This window comes from Phoxinus phoxinus (genome assembly GCF_949152265.1).
Source record: "Phoxinus phoxinus genome assembly, chromosome: 20".
Classification (NCBI taxonomy): Eukaryota; Metazoa; Chordata; class Actinopteri; order Cypriniformes; family Leuciscidae; genus Phoxinus; species Phoxinus phoxinus.
Window position 1 is genome coordinate 22,456,513 of NC_136895.1, and position 23,980 is coordinate 22,480,492.

Here is a 23,980-nt window from a genome sequence, read left to right on the forward strand (position 1 = left end):
AAAAGTATCGTTAGGAACCGGTATCGAAACTGAGGTATCGAAATTGGCACCGGATCGAAAGATTTTGAACGATGCCCAGCCCTATCGTCACCTGCAAGTTGATTACATATCGTTGCCTCGTTGTAAGGGAAAAACTGACGTTTTGGTAGTAATAGACAAGTTCTCAAGATGGGTAGAAGCTTATGCAACAGGGCGTGCTACAGCTACACATACTGCTAAATGTCTTGTCACTGATTTCATTCCCAGATGGGGATTACCAGACAGCATTGACTAGGTACACACTTCACAGGACAGGTAGTCAAGGAAGTGTCCAGAATGTTGAAGATTAAGTGGAATCTACATTGCCCATATAGGCCACAAGCATCAGGACAGGTTGAACGGGCAAACAAAACAATCAAAACCAGGCTAAGCAAAATGCATCAGGAAGGAGTATCGTGGGTTGAAGCGCTGCCAGCTGTACTGTGTAGTATGAGAGCGGTGAAGACTCCCTTATAGGCCTTTCCCCTCCACCAGTCCATCCTCACCTCACTGTTTCCTTTTAGGTGTCTCATGAATTAAGAATTAGGGAAAGAAGGAACCACAAATAGCAGACTCAGATTGAACAGAGGATACAACCCAAATGTTTGCAGTCTTTACAACGAATACTGCTCTGTTGCCGTTTTCTCTTTTGTTTTCTTTCTTCCTCTGTGCAGATACCACTGGATGACTGTCCCAAGACCCATATGCACCAACCTCCTCACCTGCGTATGAAGCCACAACCTTCCAGAAAATGACTCGACCCACTGCTGAGCCAACTATCACAAAGAAAAAGAAAAAAATACACAACGCAGAGACTCACATACTCTAGTAGACTGATTTCAGATGATTATTGAGTCTCCAGCAAGAGTCTCCTTTCCTGCCAGTCCTGTTTTCTCTATTGTATTTTAAATGAGTCAGATCACTGAGATTCTCACCTTTCAGCCTAGCTGTAGGGGAGACTTTCACCTTTTGTCTTTAATGGCTCTGGGTTCCTGGCCAGTATCAGCATGTGAATAGTTATGCTGATTCCTAGCTCAGACGTTGAAGAATTAGACTGATTAGATTGGCAATACAATAGAGTGAATATGCTGATTTTGCTCAGTTTCTCTAGATAACCTGCAATACAGGTTTTTCGTATGATTTGTTTGAATTTGTCTCCACCCCAGAAGTCTCCTCCCCCTTGGAATGTACAAATTACAATGTATACTGTTTAGATGTAGACTGTTTTGACGAACTGCAGCCGCGCTCAATAAAGAATAACTTCTGCTTGAACGTGATCCAAACGTCTCCTGGTCCTTGCTTCGATGAAAGAAAACTTTACAACAGTCCCGTAAAACAAAGTAACAAAACAACAAAAATGAATCAAACAGATTAAACTCCCAGCAACCCGGTTACGCCAACATACAACAGACGATTTAATACATAAAACAAACAAATAATGAAAATGGATAATATGTCCGGAAGGAATAACAGAAGGGAAGTGTGGAATATGGAAGAATGACTAAGTGCTATCGGGATCACGTGTGCACCCGCTTCTCCAATAGCGACATCAACAGGTGAAAAAAGTGTGTATGGTTGTTGCGTGTATGTGTGTGTGTGTGTGATGTGTGCCAGTGCTGCCGCTTACAGCGGTGAAGAAGGTCACTACTTTCAACTTGCCTCCAGGGGATTAATGTTATACATTGTGTTCAGTAATTTATTCTTGTATTTAGTCAAGTTCTATCACATTTACCACAGTGAGAAGATTAGTTAACGTCGCTGTAATGCAAAACATATGAAATACCTGTAATGGCAGTTTTTATCTTTCATTGACTTTTAGTCTATTGCAAAGGAATGCCATGTGTTTTTGCCATTTGCAGTACGGTGTGAGAACAGGGAACTGCTCTCAGGTTTATGTGTTTATGTACCTGGGGAGGCAGAAGGGAGAGACACTCCAGAAAACAGACGAACAAGGACCTCTGACCCCAGTGTCAGAAGGCCATTTGGTGGAGGGGGGCTTAGTGGGCCAACTAGTGACGAATCTAAACTAGATATGGTTCCTTTGTCTATGGAAAACTACTGGGAGGAAGGCTCTGTGGGAAGAAGACCTTGGAAGAACTAGGATAAAAAGGTGGTTCAGTCTGTCAGGGTGTGTGTCACTCTTCGGCACAGGGTAACAACTGTGTATTAGACTGCTCCTATTCTTGCAATAATAAATACTTCTCTTTTTATAATTTGACTCTGAGTGTCTCTTATGCAGTGATGTTGGTTTGATGAATTTTTGCCACAACATACCTTTTGTCAGGTGTTTTTTTCTCACTGAAGTATGGTCCATCACCTTTTGAATGGTCACTCTTCACAGACACAAACCTGGATACAGGTGAGCCCGATCTTTCACTAATGACAAAAAAACAAAAAAAAACATTTAGCACCTCGCTGGAGGTAATAGGTCATCCTGGGAATTTTCACATGTGAGCCTGATCTTCCACTAATGACACAGAGCAGAGAGAAAAAAATCTTGACTACAGGAAATTCTTCCAGCTACATTGTCAAACACTCACACAACAGCTCAAGTACAGTATTTGAGTATTTTGTTAGATGGTTTTAAAGGGTTAGTTCACCCATTTAAGACATGAAGTTCTGCAATCCTTACCAGCACTATAGTGCATACACACGGACCCACTCTGTGGTAACCTCCCTGGTCAGAGTTCTGGCCGCTGGAAGTTTTTCAAGAAAGTAGTCCTGGTTAGTTTCGGGGCCACAAAACTGCGTTTTTACGTGAAAAAATTATTTGCGTTTCAAAGCTTGATTGATTTACATCACAAAAAACACGACCGACAAAATTCATACCTCAGTTTTAATCGGCACTATTTTCTTTCCATTTCTATCAATCCGCTCTGCTGTCAACGTCAACAGTGCGCACGTTCAGATCAGCTGTTGATAACGCGACTCGCTAACAACATGTCTGACTACAAAACTTCTGATGATGAAACCAATTTTAGCACAATGTCAGACGGAACAGATGATGATGAAAGTAATTTTAGCACAACGCCAAAGGGATACCTTTATGAACTCAATTGTGTGTGTGTTCAATCAAATAGTTTTTTCAGCAAATTGTACCTATATCCTATACTGTTTTTATATTAGACTTTTTTTCACGTGATTTCCACTGGAGTCTAAACATCAGCTTGTTTACAGTACAGTTTAGACATGGGATCAAGTTAGTATAATAGAGCTTACCGTGCGACTGGTAGTGGTACAGCAAAACTCTTTAAAATTATATTTTTTATTTTTCCTCCTTGGTTGGGGATGTAATCGTCTTCGCTGAAGTGAGCACTGCACACACGAAAATCCTTGATTCTGGATATTTTAGCACCCGCAGAGTAGCCGATGGCAACCAGCCAAAGCTGTCTCATAGCTACAGGTGATCGGAACGTGCGCACTGTTGACGTTGACAGCAGAGCGGATTGATAGAAATGGAAAGAAAATAGTGCCGATTAAAACTGAGGTATGCATTTTGTCGGGCGTGTTTTTTGTGATGTAAATCAATCAAGCTTTGAAACGCAAATAATTTTTTCACGTAAAAACGCAGTTTTGTGGCCCCGGAAACTAACCAGGACTACTTCCTTGAAAAACTTCCATCGACCAGAACTCTGACCAGGGAGGTGACCACAGAGTGGGTCCGTGTGTATGCACTATAGTGCTGGTAAGGATTGCATACAACTTCATGTCTTAAATGGGCGAACTAACCCTTTAAAGGCCAGATTCCGCCCCTTTTCTCAGGGACCAACATTAACAGGTACGTGCCATAAGGTGACCATGTCTTCCACATTCAAATTGACAAATAACTCCACCTTATAACAAACAAACTTTATACCAACTAATTTTAATAAACATAATAACATAATAAGCAAGACAATCATAACTTAAATTACGGTTTGGCTTTTATCCTAAAAACTTGGGTACCCCACATTTAGACAAGACATGGTTTCACCGGGTTCCGGTCCACTGCGCCGGCGCTGCATAGTCCGATGACGTCATAACCGCTCGCCCTACCTGAGCTCGAGTTTGCCGGCGCAGCTCCCAGCAACCCGGTTACGCCAACATACAACAGACGATTTAATACATAAAACAAACAAATAATGAAAATGGATAATATGTCCGGAAGGAATAACAGAAGGGAAGTGTGGAATATGGAAGAATGACTAAGTGCTATCGGGATCGCGTGTGCACCCGCTTCTCCAATAGCGACATCAACAGGTGAAAAAAGTGTGTATGGTTGTTGCGTGTATGTGTGTGTGTGTGTGTGTGTGATGTGTGCCAGTGCTGCCGCTTACAGCGGTGAAGAAGGTCACTACTTTCAACTTGCCTCCAGGGGATTAATGTTATACATTGTGTTCAGTAATTTATTCTTGTATTTAGTCAAGTTCTATCACATTTACCACAGTGAGAAGATTAGTTAACGTCGCTGTAATGCAAAACATATGAAATACCTTTTGTTAGGCGTTTTTTTCTCACTGAAGTATGGTCCATCACCTTTTGAATGGTCACTCTTTACAGATACAGATCTGGATACATGTGAGCCCGATCTTCCACTAATGACACAAAGAGTAGAGAGAAAAAATCTTGACTACAGGAAATTCTTCCAGCTACATTGTCAAACACTCACACAACAGCTCAAGTACAGTATTTGAGTATTTTGTTAGATGGTGTTTTCTCACTGAAGTTTAATCATACATTTATTGTTTTATTCTTTCCTGTTCTGGTATCAATTTACTTTATTGTCCACATTATGCAAAAATTGTCTCTGTCTCCACCATACAATACACAGGATAATTAAAAAAAACCTAAACACAATTTAAATAATGTAACGTATATCACGTGGAATACCTTTTGGTTCGTAATGTTGTTTCTTCACTGAAAGATCTTTTACTAATAACAAAAAAATAGAGAGTAAAACAAATAAATTAACTACAGTGTCACATTTAGTTTTGCAATTAAGTGATGTTTAACAAACAGTTTAAACATGTATTATTCTTTTCTAAACTGTAACACTAGAAATGAACTAACAATGCTTTAAGAAAATAAATCGGAAAGTTTTATAAAAAAAAATATTTATTGAAATACTTTCTTACAGTTTATTTGTTGCACCAATAAGACACCCATTACATACCTTTTGGTAGATGATGGTGTTCTCTCACTGAAGTATGGTCCATCACCTTTTGAATGGTCACTCTTCACAGACACAAAGCTGGATAGAGGTGAGCCCGATCTTTCACTAATGACAAAAAAACAAGAAAAAAACATTTAGCAACTCGCTGGAGGTAATAGGTCATCCTGGGACTTTTCGCCGACTGTTTTTAGAATACTACGTATTCGTACATACTACGCTTTTGGCATACTGTTTTTCACATATATAATACTCTTCCTCCTGGCTTCTATCTGTGTCTCTCAAGGCACTCGCTCTCCACCAGAGCCCCCGTGATCTGGTCCACCACTGGCTCATCTGCATCTCTCCCGTCGACCTTGCTACGTCCCCCACCCTCCTTCCACTTTTATTGTTTCTCTCGTGGTGCCAGGAGGTGGGATAATGTCACGTTCAGTTTTGATTTCAGTTTTATTTTCTTGACACAGACCATTCCTACGCTTTGCGTTCGAGGGTCGGGCAGTACAAAGTCCTTCACACACCTGTTACTTATTTTGATAATTAGCTTGCTCTGTATATAAAGCCCTCTGTTCTGTGCCTGACATTGCTTGTATTTAGTGCACACTTATGCATATTTTGTGTTTAGCCTTGCTTGTGTCGTTATTTTTATTTTTTTATTAAAGTATATTTATATTAATTATATGTATATACAGTATATTATACAGTATATGTATATATGTATATTAAGTATAGTATATATAGTACATTTACATCTGCTTTGCCTTGTCTCATCTCATCTTTGCCTGATCAACCGAGACTTCCATTTAATATTAACATTTTATGAACCTGGGAGTACGGTCCAACATATGGGATTTTGGAATGTACAGTGACGTCACATTAGGGGTGGGCGATATGGCAAAAATATAATTTTTTCAGGAAAATCACGATTCACGATTTTATCACGATTCCTTTTCATGTTGGTTTTTACTATTTTGCAAGTGACTGAGCATCACAGCCAAACTAATGTCCCTATTTTAAAAACAAAGCCTTAGGTAACAAAATATAAAATAAAAAAGAATGGCAGACATTTAGGCCAAAGTGGCGAAGATAAAAAATCTTTGTAATTTTCTTTGTTATTAAAAATTAAGAACAAAGATACACATACACAACTTAATATACAAAATAAATAAACAGTGCTTTATTTTTTCAGCTACAGGTGTATTTAACAGCATTGAAGAAAGTAATTAAATGAACAAATATGAAAATAAAACACAACATCGACTTCACAGTATAAATTTTACATTGATTCTTATTAAAGCTACTATTAAAGTTCTCAGTCAATAGTGAGTGAGATGCTCTTTGTATTTTGTTGTTTTATTAACAGGGATAGTTCTCCCAAAAATTTAAATTCTCTTAAGCCGTTTCAAACCCGAATAAGTCTCCCTCTTCTGTTGAAAATAAAAGTTATTTGGAGGAATGTGGGTAACCAAACAGTTGATGTACCCCAGAGACTTCCATAATAGTTTTTTCCTACTATGATAGTCAATGGGGACCAGCAACCGCCCGGTTAGCCACACTCCTCAAAATATCTTCTTTTGTGTTCAGCACAAGAAATAAATTAATACAGGTTTGGAACAACATTAGAGAGTAAATAATGACAGAATTTTTATTTTTGGGTAACTATCCCTTTAAGGACAAGCGGCAGCATGTTTAGTATTAGGGCTACTGTCACTTTAAGATCTGCGCGCAACGAGTCTACACGCATTTGACAAGCAGATTTTTTCTATTGTTATTTCACTTTAGACATAACCAACCTTGTGTGTATTTGACAGTATTAGCGCAATAAGACTCGAAAGATAACTTAACCCAGTAATCAGACGCTGTTAGACAGGTTTTTAGTGCATGTGCGCGTTGGGTCTATAGCGCTCAGAAAAGCGCTCGTTAGAACAGCGCATCAGCAGTGAATGACATGTTTAACCGGCAAGGCTTTAAAGCACATGCAAATAATAAATTTTTATGAACTACGCTGTCCCGTTCCTCTGCATTTCATGTGAATATACATTGTGCTGTACAGTATGTTGAGACGGAGGAGCCAGAAATGCAAACTGATACAATGCACGATCCTACGATATTTCTTCAAAAGCAGATCGTGGAGACATTTTAATCGTCCACGATCAAACATCGTAATATCGCACACCCCTACGTCCAGTGGTGTAGTCTAGTTTTTTGTAGTGAGTATACTGTTACACCGCCCCAACCCCCCCCCCCCCCCCCCCCGAACCCGTCTCATCACCCCATAAGCACCACCACACTCACTAATGCATACAGTATGCAACGACATGTAATTGAGAGCATTATGAGACTAAGTGTTATCAACATGTAAATTTATTATAAGCAACACAAGACTTTAACAGCCAATGACATTTACAGCTGAGGAGACTGGACTGATTTTCTACATTTAGCCTTAGATGTTATATGAATATGGTCCCTGAAGCACAGGTTTTATCAGCTGACAATAAAAAAAAAATAAAAAAAATAAAGCATTATAGGCACAAATACAAATTTACTTTTAGAAATGGTGCTTTTCGAAAGAAAATGGTGTTATTGTTTTGGCAAGTTTACTGTTTAAATTAAAACATGTATGAAAACTTGTGTGATATTCCTTTTTAAAATAAGTTAATAGATTTCATCATTATTATTATTTTACAGTACATTTTACTGTGCAATTTCTTTCATAATTTCTTTGAGTTTATACCGAACTTTTATTTTGACAGGTTGTCGTAAAGACATCACAGTTTCTGTGTGTGTATGATACGAATGAATGGCGATAGTTTTATCAAATGAAATGGTGAAATTCTCATGAAGTGACTCTCATAGCAGCTCTGTGATGAAGTTCATGTGTCATGTGTAGCCTACATCATGTCCTCATAGCTACAGTGAAGCGCTGACACAAGCACGCGCTTGCTTCAGTGTGTGTGTGTGTGTAGTAGAGCACACATTGAGCGCTCATTCCCAGAGACGCGTTGAACAACTGCAGTCTCTTTGAGTTTTTAATATTCACGCGATTTGATCGGTGTCCATTGCAAACACAGACGCGGTGAATTTATGAATGAAAGTGTGAAAGTTCTGTCACAAAACTAAGTTGTTACGTATCCTCACGCTTTTTTTAGTGGGTATACGGAAATACTTGGCATTTCCTAGTGGGTATACGGCGTATACCTGCGTATCACGTAGACTACACCACTGCCTACGTCACATAACTGCTAAATTCAAATGAGCTTTCGTGCTATGTCTGGAGCTGAGTCATGAGATAGATGCGCTCAGCGTCAAAAGTAACATTCACGGACGTGAGAGGACGCTGGCGCTGTTTATTCGCCGCTTCTCCGTCTGCTATTCCTTCTTTTGTTCCTGCTTTGTTTGTGTTCACTGTACCCCTACCCCTGGACAGCCTCTCAGCTGGTTCCCGAAGCCGCTTGGGCACCTCGACCGGACTGTCGTCTCTAGTCCATCGCTAACTGCAGTGCTCTTTGCACTTACATATATCTACTCTCCAATCTTTTGCCAATCAACTCACTGTCCCTCCTCAACTGCATTACTCCCCCCCCCCCCCCCAACTGCATTACTCCCCCCCCCCCCACACGCACTGTTAACTGGGACAACCTCAGATCTTTCCAGCCTGCCCTCATCTCACCACCCTCTCACTATGCCAACTTTGCCCTCCTCAACACCTGATCGCTCAACAATAAAGCCCCTGCCCTCCATGAACTAATCCTCGACAACACGCTGGATTTTCTTCTGCTCACCGAAACCTGGCAACAACCCAATGACTTCTTCTCCCTCAACCAAGCATCCCCCACTGGCTACAATTACATCTGCAAACCCCGCCCTTTCCGCTGTGGAGGTGGCCTCGCCGTTATTTTCAATCAGAACTTCCGGATCACTGAACTCACCCTCCCCCGGATCACTGAACTCACCCTCCCCCGGATCACTGAACTCACCCTCCCCCTCAGTATCATCATTTGAATATCTCGCCTTCAAAGCTCTTTCCTCCATGACAGTTATCCTCATTTACCGGCCACCTAAACCAAATATCTCCTTCCTCTCTGATTTTACTGAACTCCTCACACTAGCCTCATCTCTCTCTCCACGTCTGCTGCTACTCGGTGACTTAAACATCCACATAGACTCGCCCACCTGCAAGCTGTCATCAGAATTCACCATTTTACTGGACAACTTTACTCTCACCCAACATGTCACATTCCCCACCCATTAAAAAGGACACATCCTTGACCTGGTCTGCTCCACTAACCAACCAGTGCTCGACCTTCATCCATGCCTCTTTCCCCTCTCTGATCACAAACTGATATGGTTCACCATTCCTTCTCCAACCCCACGCCCCCTAGCCTGGTAATACCAGACTCTGCTACTTCACTTTGCTTCGTAGACAGAGTCTGGAATGGCATAATAGAGAAGTGTTTTCTCTCTCGCTAGGGGGCGCTTGTCTGAAGTTTAAAATCATTGGTTACCCATAAGCCAATCAGATAAGTTTAGTTAGGACGTATGTTATGCGCCTGTACAGCCGCATCGAGCCACAGACATCATGCATCAAACTCAAATCTATGATCGAACTTCCACTGTAAACCTGCTATAAACACATGATGATGCGAGCGAAATACCGGAGTGAACATGGCTGTAAACGACTTTTGCAGATTATGCGAAGTTAATCTATGCATCCACGGTACAATCACGGCCTCTAAACTTATTTTTGACAGAGTGAAAAAAAGAAAATATTTGTAGCCAACTCTCAAATTTAGGATTAGATCTTTTAAACACAGCCAGTGCCGCTGCTAGCCATTTTGGTGCCCTAAGCATAATTCCTTTAGGATGCCCTCTACCCCGAGAAGCTTCATGAGGCACGCGCGCGGTCTCTTGCTCTCTCTCCCTCTCTGCCGTGCACGCGATACGCGGTTTGGACCACAGTCTCGCGGGCGCACTCACTCTAGATTCCGGGAGATTTTAACTAATTCGCGGGCGTCAGTGAGCCGCTATCAATATGCGGGAGACTCCCGGAACGCTATTTTTTTGGTGCCCCTTCAGCTCTTGGTGCCCTACGCACAGCGCGTGGTGGGAGCGGCGGCACTGGTTCACCATAACAGAGAGAATTGCATCCCGTGTCTCGTTTCGGTTTTCGATTTGTCTGACCTACAATGTAAAACTCGGCGCTTAGCGTCTACGTCACGGCTCTCAGCCCGCCCTCTGTTCGTTGATTGGCCCGGCAGTCCGAAGGCCGGTGGAACACTGAAAGATAGGCCACTATCTCAGACTAAATACAGGAGCGAAATAAAATTAGCGGAAGTAGGAAGTCTGACGTAGTCAGAGAAATCACCTCCTCAGAGAAATCACCTTCCGCAACCTTAAATCTATTGATCCTCACCATCTCTCTGACCTGCTCTCCACCTGGACTCAAACCTCACCTCACCTGATGATCTCACAAACCACCTCAACTCCGCTTTGTGTACCTCCCTTAACACTCTGGCCCCCCTCAAAACAAAAAACGTCACTTTTAACACCTCGTACACATCTGCACTCCGGAAATTGAAACAAACTGGTCGCCAACTTGAACATCTGACAAAAAAAAAATCATCTCCCACAGTCCACCATAAATCCTTTAAACTCCACCTCATTGCCTATAAAGATGCCCTCATTGCTGCCAAATCTGCCTACCTCTCCACCATCCTCACCAACCCCTGTCAAAATCCCAGAACCCTCTTCTCCACAATGAACAACCTCATCAAGCCTCGGACCAACACCCTACCTACCTCTACTCCGGATCTCTGCAACTCATTCCTTCACTTTTTCGCTGATAAAATCAATATAATTTATCAATCTCTATCCCCTGCATCCGACCTCCCAGTATCTACTCCAGCACCTTTCATTGGCCCTCTTCCCCCCATCCCTCCTGACCTCCCTCCTCCACACTGCCTCCTCTCCCAGCTTTACTTGGTCATCACTCCTGAAATCTCTAAACTCATCAGCTCTTCCAAACCCACTACCTGCTCACTTGACTCCCTCCCTACTCCACTCCTGAAGTCCTGCCTCCCCGTCCTTTGCCCTACCTCACTAACCTCTTCAACTCCTCACTGTCCCTTGGAACTGTCCCCTCTGCTTTCAAAACTGCCGCGGTCACACCAATCCTTAAAAAACCTGGTCTGGATCCCTCTTCCCTCAACAACTACCGCCCAATATCCAACCTCCCCTTTCTGTCTAAAACCCTGGAACGTATAGTTGCCTCACAATTACAAACCCATCTTCATGCCAATAACCAATTTGAACCCCTCCAATCTGGTTTTCGCCCCCTCCACAGCACAGAAACCGCTCTCCTCAAAGTCCTCAACAACCTCCTCACCTCCGCTGACACCGGTTCCCTTAACATCCTTATTCTTCTCGACCTGAGTGCTGCCTTCGATACCTTGAGCCATAACATCCTGCTCACCAGACTCAAAGACCTTGGAATCGAAGGTACTGCACTCAGCTGGCTCCGTTCCTACCTTTCCAACAGATCCCACTTCATCTCTCTTCATAATCACACCTCTGCTACAGCCACAGTCACCCAAGGCGTTCCCCAAGGCTCCGTACTTGGCCCCCTCCTCTTCATCACCTACATCCTCCCCCTTCCCACATCAACTCCTGTCTGTCAGCTATTAAAACCTGGATGCAACACAACTTCCTCAAACTCAACAGCAATAAAACAGAATTCCTCCTCATAGGCTCCAAATCCACACTCAGAAATACCAATAACCCCACTCTCACCATCGACGGCACCATTGTCTCCCCATCTCCGCAACCTCTGCATTATTTTTTATTCAACCCTCTCCCTTGAGCCCCACATCCGTCATGTCATTAAAACCTCCTTTCACCTCCTGCTGCTGAAAGACTCATTCACGCCTTCCTCTCCTCACGACTGGACTACTGGAACTCACTACTCCTTGGTATCAGCAAACCTACATAAAAAGACTCCAACTGGTCCAGAATGCAGCCGCCCGACTCATCACCCGCTCCAAATCCTGGCACCACATCACTCCAGTCCTAAAACAACTACACTGGCTTCCCATTTCCCACCGGATCACATACAATATCCTGGTCCTTAGCTACAAAGCCATCCACCACCTGGCCCCCTCATACCTCACTGACCTCCTCTCCCCCTCCCTACCAACCCGTCACGGTCCCTCAGATCCACCTCAGCCGGTCTCCTCTGCATCCACAAATCCAAGCTCCGCAGTTTTGGGGACAGCCTTTTCCAGGGCTGCTCCCAGGCTCTGGAACTCCCTCCCCCATGAGATCCGCACCTCTGAGTCCCTCACCATCTTCCAGTCCCGCCTCAAGAACCCATCTCTTCACCTCTGCCTATCCGTAGCCCCACGACCTCCTATTTCTATCTTTTTTTTTTCACCTGCCCTGTAAAGCGACTTTGAGTTTGAGAAAAGCGCTATACAAATTAAATGTATTATTATTATTATTATTATTATTATAGTGCTGTCATACATCACAACTATGCAGTGTTTTCAACCACATAATGACCACACAATATAGATTTTCATAACAGATCAGGACACCTTGTTAAGTTTCATCCCTACACCTTTACTGGACTCTGAACAAGCCAATTTCTTCCTTTCACTTTATTTCTGAGTGTTTGTTGAGTTCTATAAACTCATTTACACTAATACAAAGTCTTATCCTCCATCTTACTGAGCTTTGTAAAGGGATACTTCACCCAAAAATTAACATTTTATCATAATTTACACCCTCAAGCTGGTTCAAACCTGTATGAGTTTTTCTTCTGTTGAACACAAAAGATGATATTTTGAAGAGTGTTGAAAACCAAAACAGTGATAATAGCCATTGACTTCCATAGTATTCTTTTTTTTTTCTTCCTTTTATGGAAGTCAATGGCTACAGTGAACTGTCTGGTTACCAGCATTCTTCAAAATATCTTCTTTTGTGTTCAACACAAGAAAGAAACTCATACAGGTTTGGAACAGCTTGAGGATGAAAAAATTATGACAAAGAAAATTGTTTTCGGTGAACTATTCCTCTAAAGGAAATTCAAATTATCCCATGATTTACGCACCCTCAAGTCATCCTAGTTGTATGTGACATTCTTCTTTCAGAAGAATACAATCGGAGTTATATAAAAAAAGTGTCCTGGCTCTTCCAAGCTTGATAATGGCAGTGAATGGCCGTTTTTGTTTTGATGTCCATACAAATGCATCTGTCCATCATAAAAGTGCTCCACACGGCTATGGGGGGTTAATAAAGGCCTTCTGAAGCAATGAGATGCATTTGTGTAAGAAAAATGTCCATATTTAACATGTTACAAAGTAAAATTCTAGCTACAATCCAAACAGCCATATGCAGTACTTACACCTAAAGCGCAACTAACACAACTTGTGATGTCAGGAGTAGGTGTTGGGTATCGGTTGGGTTTTATTCGATACCAGTACCTACTCTGTATTTTTTAAACGGTTCCAGTGCTTAAACGGTTCATAAACCGGTACTTAAGAAAACAAAACCGCACACACTTTGTCAAAAAATAAATAAATACCCTTTTATTTACAGGGCCAAACTGGACACAATATTAACTGAAAGATTTAAAGATTTTCTGATTTCTGATTAAATGAAAAATTGCGCCGTTAAATAGACTACTGATGTAAAACATTTTAAAGTTAAGATCAACATTTTGTCTTAACATATTATGACTTTTACTTTAAAGCAGCACCAGGTAACTTTTGCTCTCGGGGTCCCCCTACAGTTGGGAAACAGTATTGTCCTCTACTACTGTCGTAAACTCTGTCATCCTACATGCACGTGCATTTGTTGACAACCATGATAGCCCTGAACACTGTAGGAGGAGTTCACATGCAGGTGTTCTGCTTGCGTCGCATGTGAAATGTCTTCATCCCAGGTACAGTGGCATATATTTCAGCATGTCATATGAATATAATTTCATGGGTTTTATTTATTTTTCTAACGACAAATGATCGCGATGCTCACGTTTACAAGCCAGTGTCATAGTAGCCTAGTCTATTGGTTACCGTTTTACTGAATCTATATGATACTTCAATGCAATGTTTGAGTTGTAGATAATAACCATATATCGTCAATATTATAATATCAAGCTACCATAGATGAATCTGCAAATTTTACAAATCGATTTGCATTATAGCTTGAGGCAAGACAAATAAACAAATATCACAGACATGTTAGGTATTCTAAAATATGATTTTGTACATCTTATATATTTACTTGCAAGAATGTAGCCCCTACCAAACTAGTACACGCCGTTTAGACATAGGCTTTTTTTAAAGTAGATAGTAAATGCTCATCGTAGCGTCATTGGGCCATAGACGTAGGAACTAGGGGTGCACATTTTTCTGAATGCTGTATGATATCGCCTAGTGTTATGTAATAAAGGCTTGATTTATTCATTTATTTCGTTTCATTTTCTTAACAATTAAGATGCTGCATGTGTTTATCCAGTCTAACCGAAGTGTGTGTCTCTCCCCCGACTTTCCCAACACAAATCCCCCCCGCCCCCTCTCAGCAAACACATAAAACTGACATTACTGAGCTATATGCGTTTAAAAGTAGCCTATTAAAATGGCACAATGGCATTGCTCAGTTCAACGTGTTGGGAAATCGGGCATTTTGTCCCGCGTCAGCTTTTATTCGAAAGTTAATAACGCGCTCAACATTCAAAAGGTAAATAAGGATTTCCCACTGTCATCTCTGCCTGCAGACTGAGCTCGTGTGTCATCCTCGCACCAGTTTTAATTGCGATCACTTTCTCGTTTCCTCTTTTTGCTTTGCTCCGACAAAACCTTTGCTTTCTTGCTTTTTTGTGCTGCTTCGGCCATGACTATAACATTTGGCAAACAAATGCTAGTTTGGCTCGCACGTCCGATTTTAAGGAAGTGGGGGTGGTGGTGGAAGTGACGTATATGCCGTAAAGCAGTCGAATTTTGTAGTTCTCTTTGTTCGCCGGTTACTACCCGAAACCCGAAGTTTAAAAGTACGATTAAAAACGCAGACCCCGTCAGGCTATGGCAGACGTGTCATTCAACCTATTGTAAGTCGATGTACCATGACAAGAGACTTGGAAATATATTATAAAGGTTGAAAAGTGACGTAGTGCTGCTTTAAGCAGAGAAATATCTGACACTGAGCAGAAATATTTAACACACACAGTAGGCTATTGCCTCATATAAAGAAGTGTTAGAACTTTGTTAAAACATTTTGCACACGTTGTCACACTCGCTGTTGAATGGCAACGGTGTTTACTAGCCTACTTGATATGCAAGATTTGCAGTTGGCTTTAAAATAGGCATACTCGACCCAATAGGAACGGCTGCTGTTATCATCATCTGTGATGTCGCAACCCGAGCACACTTAACGCGTCTCTATAGCACGCAGCGTGTTTATCGTGTAATTCATACGCGAAAATGAGTTTTTACGTGCATACTATACGCATGGGTTGGTTAGGGTAGGTTTAGTAGTGGTGTGGGTATCATATGCACGTAACAACTAATTTTCGCTTATAAATTGCACGATAAACACACTGCGTGCTACAGAGACACTGCAGCTGCTGAACTTGAACTTTCGTTAAGCGTGTCCGAGGTTCGGGGTTCTAATCCACATTGTACAGTTTTTTTTTCCCCTTCATCAAAACCGATTATGCTCATCAGTGGTTGTATATCAAGCAGGGACACGTTTGTGTGCATTATATTTTGTGATTTTACCGGAACGAATAGAGAGTCTCCTCAACGGATTGAAGTGCGCGTTCGAGTGAAGAAGACCACAAGAGAAAAATCGCGCCAATGATCGCAGCGTCAATGAGCACTTTGATCACTTTTCAGCGCTAGATCGTCTCTTATTTAACAAACGAATGAAATGAATGCTCTGCTGGTTAACTGAAGATGTTTTATTTATATGTAATGGAGCATTCGTGCCGCGAGATGTTTTACAGGGGGCGCTAAATAAAGTCAGGCACCGAAATTTTCGTTCTTATTCGGTCTGGTTACTACAGTTTACGTCGGAACCGGTTCCCTATTGGCACCGCGTTTCGGTACCCAACCCTAGTCAGGAGTAGCATAGTGTGTCATGGCGTAGCGTAAATATCGGCATTACATTGCATTACTTGCATAAGTTGCGCTTTACACTTAAGTGGAATCAGTATGTCCGTTTGGCCGGAAGAAAAACATTTTACTTCATAAAGTTTAAATTGGATATTTTTCTTACACAAACTCATCGCATCACTTCAGAAGCCCCCCACCCCCCGTGTGGAGCACTTTTATGATGGATAGATGCATTTTTATGGACTTCAAAACAGAAACGGCCATTCACTGCCATTATAAAGCTTGGAAGAGCCAGGACATTTTTTAATATAATGCTGATTATATTCGTCTGAAAGAAGAATGTCAAATACACCGAGGATGAGTTGAGGGTAATTAAATCATGGGCTAATTTTCATTTTTGGCTGAACCATCCCTTTATTGATGGAGCTGGATTATCACTTTAGCTTATCATGATTTCAGTAAAGCATATATTGTAATGAATTGTATACTTAAAGTTTATTACTGTTGATTAATGATGACTGTTTGAGAAATAAAACTAAAACTTTATGATAAATACTCTGCCTTACTAGCCTGGGAAAACCCAGACCACTTCCGGCAAATTTAGATTTGCTCTGCAAGTGGGTCTGGCAAAGAGCCCATTGAAACCCATTTCCAATCCGTCGAAATCGCGGCACCAATCAGAAATGTTGGGGCGGGCTTTACACGAGGACGGCAGAGACGGTGACGCAGATTTTGTACATTACAAAGATGTATGCCGCCGTGGAACATCACAACATCACTCGTTCGAATCAGCTATCGCGTCTGTTTCAAGCGATTTAAAATTGTAATTTTCGTTAAAGGACAAGTTCGGTATTTTACACTTAAAGCCCTGTTTACAGATCGTATCTGATGAAATAGAACGGTTAAGATAAAAATTTGGACACATGCTCCTGTCCCGAGAATTTTAGGTTTATTTCGCTTTTGTGGACCTATTTTGCCAAACGCGTCACACCCGTGATTCTTCCGTTGAGAGCTTGAATAATAGACACTCAAGTCCAGTTGGTGGCGATAATGCACCTTTGCCAATTGCAAGCAAACCACGGGCATATACACAGAACAAGCAGAAGATCGCTGTCTTCATTGAAAGCATTACAAACAGACAGCTAATAATGGGGCGAATTTGTGCAGTTCCGAATTGCGGGAAGATTCGTGGCAAAAGGAACACCACCAAGTGCCTGTAAGCCTTGAGACAGCAGCAGCTTCGGCAACAGGCGTAACACTGGACTCCGTTGTCAACTGCCGTTCAAACTCTGCCTTTCTTTGCAGAAATTCCTCCTCTGAATATTCAGGCTCAAACCTGTAACCCTGTCCATCAAAATCAATCTCAAAACCGTCATCCTCCCATATAAATGTCTCGGAATCCATTTCTAAGTTGACACAGATAGCTTCGATCTTGTAAAAATGTTTAGATAGCTTAGCCTACGATACCGCGTCTGCGACTGCATAAGACTACAAAAAGCATACAAAAAACCCCATTTCCGTTTCCCGCGGCGGAGTAATACCGTAACATTACCTCACACAGCGAATCCAATACAACTTAATGGAGTTGGACAAAAACTAAGATAAAACCTGTTGGAATGCATCTTTTCCAGCGATTTTTGAGTGCACATACCAGTGAACACCCCTGACCACTCGGTGAGTTTCACATCTTTGTAAACGAAAGTTTAATGTGTTTTAGGAAGGAATCTTCCAGTGCACATAGACAACCATTGTGGGGGTGGGGGGGGGGGGGGGGGGGGGAGCGAACTAAACCTAAAATTCTCGGGACAGGAGCATGTGTCCAAATTTTTATCTTACCCGTTCTATTTCATCAGATACGATCTGTAAACAGGGCTTTAAGTGTAAAATACCGAACTTACCCTTTAACACAAACAGAGAATTGCTGAGAGTCTCGAGATGTTTCTCCGTCGCTCTGCATACGTCATGTCATTCATCGCTCTGATTGGTTTTAGATCTATCCGACGTTCGTTGGTGACGCCCCTGTGGAAATGACTAGTCTATGGAGCTTTGCCAGACCCTAACTCAGTTACAACTGAGAGTGGTCTGGGTTTTCCCAGGCTACTGCCTTACGGCAACAGAGCTATAATTGTGACACTTCATTCGTGTTTAAAATGACTGTCTGAAAACTGACACAGTCTTACCTCTGTTTCTCTGAGAAACTCTTCTCAGAGAGAGAGTCCTTTCCTCGCTCCTCTGTCATACTGCAGTTAAACTGCCATTAAAAACAGATCAGCTCTGGAATCCATGTGTTGACATTCAGCTGCTCAGCACGACCTGGAAATGACCATAATGTTATGAGGTGAATATAATTAATAGTGGGGATGCAAGATTTTGGATTTTGGCCGATATTCGATATGCCGATATTCAAACTAATTTTGTCCGATGCCGATACCGATGTATATACACATTTTTCCCCTGATACATTTACACTTTAATTTTACTGAAGAGAAATCCAAGTCTCTCTCCTGTACTACCTTTACCATATTACACTCATGTGTTGTAGATAAGGCAATACACAAGACAAACAAAACAACAAAATAACATTTGATTCTACCATAAATGTATAATTTTACAAATGTAGACAAGACATTCACCCCTGAAAAATAGGTAAATTATTTCACTTGGAGAATAAATGCTATGCCAGTGCCAAATTTTTTTTTAAAGTTCAGACTTCAAACTTCAGTCCTTAGGAGTAAAATAAATAAGAAATGCAAATTTCATACGGATTACATAGCTTTCTTTCGTTTTGAATTGTTCCGTTTAAAAATATGATTTCAAGTTCAGTAGATAATGGATATATTTCTCAGGTCTGTGAGGCAAGTAGGCTATGCTGAGTTTCAGTTCCCTTTCATTGTCACTTCGAGTTACGTCGAATGACGACGAATGGGGTTCGCTTAGAAACCTATCCTGTTTCGAACAGTAATAAAATGAGCCAATGGCAAGCAAATGCCATGGGTCTGCTGAATTTGCATAGCGTAATTCCGCCCCATCTTGTGGGTATAAAGGAAGTGAGCCGTGCAACATGCAGATATGTTTTCGCTTCGGAGCCAAGAGCATTCTTCACTCCACAAGCCATTCTGAGATCATCTCTCTTCACTCTTCGAGACGAGCTACTCTTCAGGTGTTGGTGTGACGGCGAATTCCAGCGAGCTTCATATTGCCTGCCGATCTGCGCAGTGGTCTGCCAGTCGTGTGTCTCTCCCTGGGCGCTTCAACACTGCTGTTTGAGTTTTATCTCTCTAAAAGAGCTGCACGCGGTACGTCTTTTTAAAGACGGTTCGCCCGTGTGTTTCTGGGTGCGATACACAGATTAAATCAGCTGATGGGCACGGACGCTGTCTGATGTGTTTGAGCAAACGCACAGACAGCGTTCGTGGATGCGTCATGTTCTCATTGCGGGGACATGACCATCGCAATGTAACGATCGAGACTCGATGACCTCCTAAAAAAAAAAAAAGAGAGAGAGAGTCCCCTGATCCACACCCCAATCTATTCTCTCTGCAAGAGGGAATACTTCGGCTGGTGGCCAGGGTAATCAGAGGCTGCTGTGTGGAACCTCCTTTCTCAGGGACGGGGCACCCTTTGGCACCCTCGTCCCGATCTCTGGAACCTCCACGTGTGGCTCCTGGACGGGACGAGGCAGGTTTGAGTACCCTACCACCAGCGGTGGTGGCTACCATCACTTCCGCTAGAGTGTCGTCCACTAGACATGCCTACGCGTTGAAGTGAAACCTCTTCGTCTCTTGGTGCTCTTCTCACTCAGAAGACCCCAGATCATGCCCGATCAGTGCCGTACTTTCCTTCCTGCAGGATGGGTTGGAGCGAAGGCTGTCTCCCTCCACCCTGAAAGTATATGTTGCCGCTTTCGCCGCACATCACAATGCAGTTGATGGTAAGTCCGTGGGAAAGCACGACCTGGTCATCAGGTTCCTGAGAGGAGCGAGGAGACTACATCCTCCTCGCCCTCCTCTCGTTCCCTCTTGGGACCTCTCAGTGGTTCTAACTGCCCTGCAGAGTGCTCCCTTTGAGCCTCTGCAATCAGTGGAGCTTAAGTTCCTGTCAATCAAGACAGCGCTCCTGGTTGCATTGGCCTCCATCAAGAGGGTAGGGGACCTGCACGCATTTTCTGTAGACGAAGCGTGCCTGGAATTCGGGCCGGCCTTTTCTCACGTGTTCCTGAGACCCCGGCCTGGATATGTGCCCAAGGTTCCCACCACTCCCTTCCGGGACCAGGTGGTGAACCTGCAAGCGCTGCCCCTGGAGGAGGCAGACCCAGCCTTGGCATTGCTCTGTCCAGTACGCACCCTCCGTGCTTACGTAGACAGAACGCAGTGATTCAGGACCTCAGACCAGCTCTTTGTCTGTTATGGTGGTAAGCTGAAGGGAAAGGCTCTCTCCAAGCAAAGGCTGTCTCACTGGATAGTGGACGCCATTGCTTTGGCTTACCAGCAGCAAGGTCGACCGTGCCCCCTTGGTGTGAAGGCCCACTCCACACGGAGTGTGGCCTCCTCTTGGGCTCTAACGCATGGCTCCTTGCTAACAGACATCTGCAGAGCTGCAGGCTGGGCGACACCCAACACATTCGCCAGATTCTACAATCTCCGAGTGGAGCCAGTGTCCTCCAGAGTACTCGCTTCAACCAGCCGGTGCTAGGACCTGCTCAGGTGTCTTCGCTTGCTCGCCATTCCACTCCATGGACTGGATACGTGCGATATTCTCCTCAGGTGAGCCTGATAAGCCCTGAGTTCCTCCAGCGCTGTTGACGTCAACGCCAGAGTTATGCCTCTGGCAGCTTTCGCGTTGGCGAGGTGCCGCCATGTGCATGGTTCCCCCTCTGGGTGACCCCCACGTGTGTATTCCACTGTAAGCCTCTCTCGAGCATGTGTCTTTCCCTTGGCAAGCCAGTCTGCCACCCTGGGGTTGAAATATTCCACCCTGTGGGCTGGACACCCCAGTGTTCTCCGTATGCACCCCCCTCCGGGTCATATGTGTTTTCTTAAGTCCCCCCCCTTCGGGCGGGCACTGATTGCATATTTCCACTGAGATATGCTTCCCAGTGTACCTTAGTATTCCTGTGTTAAGTAGGAGTTCTTCGTCCGTGCTAGTCTCACGACAGGGAGCTCAGACTTACGCAGGGCACTGGAAGACAGCCGAGGTGGCGTGATTGGACTGGGAACCCCATTCGTCGTCATTCGACGTAACTCGAAGTGACAACGAAAGGGAACGTCTCGGTTACGGATGTAACCCTCGTTCCCTGAGTAGGGAACGGAGACGTTACGTCTTCCTGCCACTTCCGCTGGAACAGCCTGAGTTCAGCTTGGCTCCTTCAGCGAAGAAACATATCTGCATGTTGCACGGCTCACTTCCTTTATACCCACAAGATGGGGCGGAATTACGCTATGCAAATTCAGCAGACCCATGGCATTTGCTTGCCATTGGCTCGTTTTATTACTGTTCGAAGAGGACAGGCTTCTAAGCGAACCCCATTCGTTGTCATTCGACGTAACGTCTCCGTTCCCTACTCAGGGAACGAGGGTTAAATCCGTAACCGAGACGTTCATTTATGAGACGAGTTGTTCATGTGTGCCTATTACACGCCATAAAGTGCAGCACTAAAGTGCATATCATATGCACGCAAAAATAAATAAATAAATGGCACGAGAAATACAATGTGGATTTTTATTTTTTTTATTTTAAAAAGAGCAGTGCGTTCCGGGTTTTTTTTATGTTGCTTGGTAACCCCCGAATCAGCTGTCCTGTCAGTCTAATCAAGTATTATAGTGCTCTAGAATAGTTTGCTTTTAAGTAAACGGTCATATTAACAGAAACTTAAAAAGAAAAAGACAAGCAGAGGGTGCTTAAATGTGGTATAAATGTATGATAAATTTATGTAGGAAAGTTTCAGCGACAGCTCTCTGACACGGTTTAATATGTCAGTGTCCGAAATCGCTAACTTGTTTATTAATTTTGCATTCCCTATATAGCCTAGTGCATGACAGTTATAAGCAAGGAGTGAATGAAATGAATCGAGGAATTTTGACACTGACGTATTAAACCATGTCAGAGAGCTGTCGCAAAAACTTTCCTACATAAATGTATCCTATGTAGCGTACTTTAGAAATAGATAAGTCATAGTGTAATTATAGCCATTATATATTAGTGCAGTGGATATAGATTTGGTTTTCCATGGTAAAACTTGTGTTCATCATAGTCATTAAACTAACCATAGATAAATAAATATATTAGTGCAGTGGATATAGATTTGGTTTTCCATGGTAAACCTTGTGTTCATAGTCATTAAACTAACCATAGATAAATAAAAATACTCAAAATGTGTAGGCTACATGATTGTATGTATTTTTGTTGTATTAATTAGTATCTTTATCTCTCCTGTCCAAGCACATTTTAAGACAATGATCATGTGCATTTATTACTATAGCATATAGCCTACTATATAAATAAATGAAGTAGGTCTATTATTATTATTATTATTATTATAAGATGAGTTCATTAAGAATACCTTCTTTCTCATTTATTTAATTCTGACAAAAAATTCAACCACTGCTGTTTTTCATGACTTTTCCCGCAACAGCTAGCATCAACGTTGATATAGCTCATGTCATCGCTAAATTGGACAAATTTGGACAGTTAGCCTACGCTAAAAAAATTGTTGTTTAATGAGAGGAATTTAAGGCTTCGTGTCAGGAAAAAAAATTAATTAAGTGTGTAATGAGTGACGACGACTAGCCTACCATTTGTATTGAGGCTTTTGATATAAAGTAGGCCTAAATGTCGATCGGGGGTCGGAAATCGGTGTCGACTCCAAAAAGCCTGGATCGAACACCCTAACGTAAAATGTAGCCTAAACTTTTTTAATGCCAAGGTATCAAAAATATAAGTAGGCCTACGTAGCAATTTTTTTTTAAATTACATACAAGGAAATGATAAAAAAAGCAAAGCGTCACATATGGATTATAGCCTAAATAGGCTACAATTTACAGCGGTGCCGTTCATTCTGACAATGGAGGACAAACTCGAATGACGTTGGGCGCGCCCGAGTGCTACTTGCAGTAGGCCTAATTTTTTTTTTTTTTTTTTTCGTCTTCAGGCGCTCAGAGCACTCCTAAAAAACACGCCGCATCAACAGCGCACAGACGTTCACCAATAGAAAGCTATTTAAAGTACCCTCTCAATGCAAACCAACAACAACAGAAAAAACGCGCAGCCTGTCTGATCGGAGCCTACAGTAGTAGGCCTATGATTTTCGATGTCGCATCATCACAAAACAACAGCCTCAAATAAAAGGAAATTAAATAGGCCTCATAATACATTGAAGAAAAAAAATCAGTAGGCCTATCCTGCCTGTTCTTTAATTAACTGTACTAATCGAGGACATACAAAAAAAAAAAAAAAACTTAGCCTACTTGCAGCAGTAGGCCGAGTCGGTCTGAACTCTGGAGCATCGAAACGAGGTGGAGAATTTGTTTTTTTCTTTCTCCCCTTTACTGCTCGTCAAATGGTACGATTACAACCCTAAAGTCGCCTTTTCACTGCAGACGACAGACGTTGGACAGGGATAACGGACGTTTCGAAGCTTTGCCCAGATCCCGAAGAGTAGATGACGTTAGTTTATGTGTTTTCCCTTACTTTCGTTTTCGTCTTCTTC

General features: G+C 42.5%; 1 protein-coding gene across 6 annotated transcripts in view; it reads right to left on the reverse strand.

Annotated features, from left to right (window-relative positions):
- LOC306988933 (NACHT, LRR and PYD domains-containing protein 12-like) overlaps nucleotides 1-23,980 on the reverse strand; it is a 92,309-nt gene extending 68,329 nt beyond the window's left edge. For 5 of the 6 annotated variants that reach the window (XM_079594155.1, XM_079594156.1, XM_079594153.1 and 2 more), the window contains exons 1-6: nucleotides 23,739-23,980; nucleotides 18,456-18,588; nucleotides 5,171-5,275; nucleotides 4,888-4,929; nucleotides 4,491-4,592; nucleotides 2,293-2,394 (exon numbers count right to left, since the gene is read on the reverse strand). In XM_079594155.1, coding sequence (XP_079450281.1) covers nucleotides 2,293-2,394; nucleotides 4,491-4,592; nucleotides 4,888-4,929; nucleotides 5,171-5,275; nucleotides 18,456-18,514 — 410 coding nt within the window. In that variant the 5' untranslated portion in view covers nucleotides 18,515-18,588; nucleotides 23,739-23,980. The remainder of the gene's footprint in view (nucleotides 1-2,292; nucleotides 2,395-4,490; nucleotides 4,593-4,887; nucleotides 4,930-5,170; nucleotides 5,276-18,455; nucleotides 18,589-23,738) is intronic. The other variant, XM_079594154.1, reaches the window with a different exon arrangement.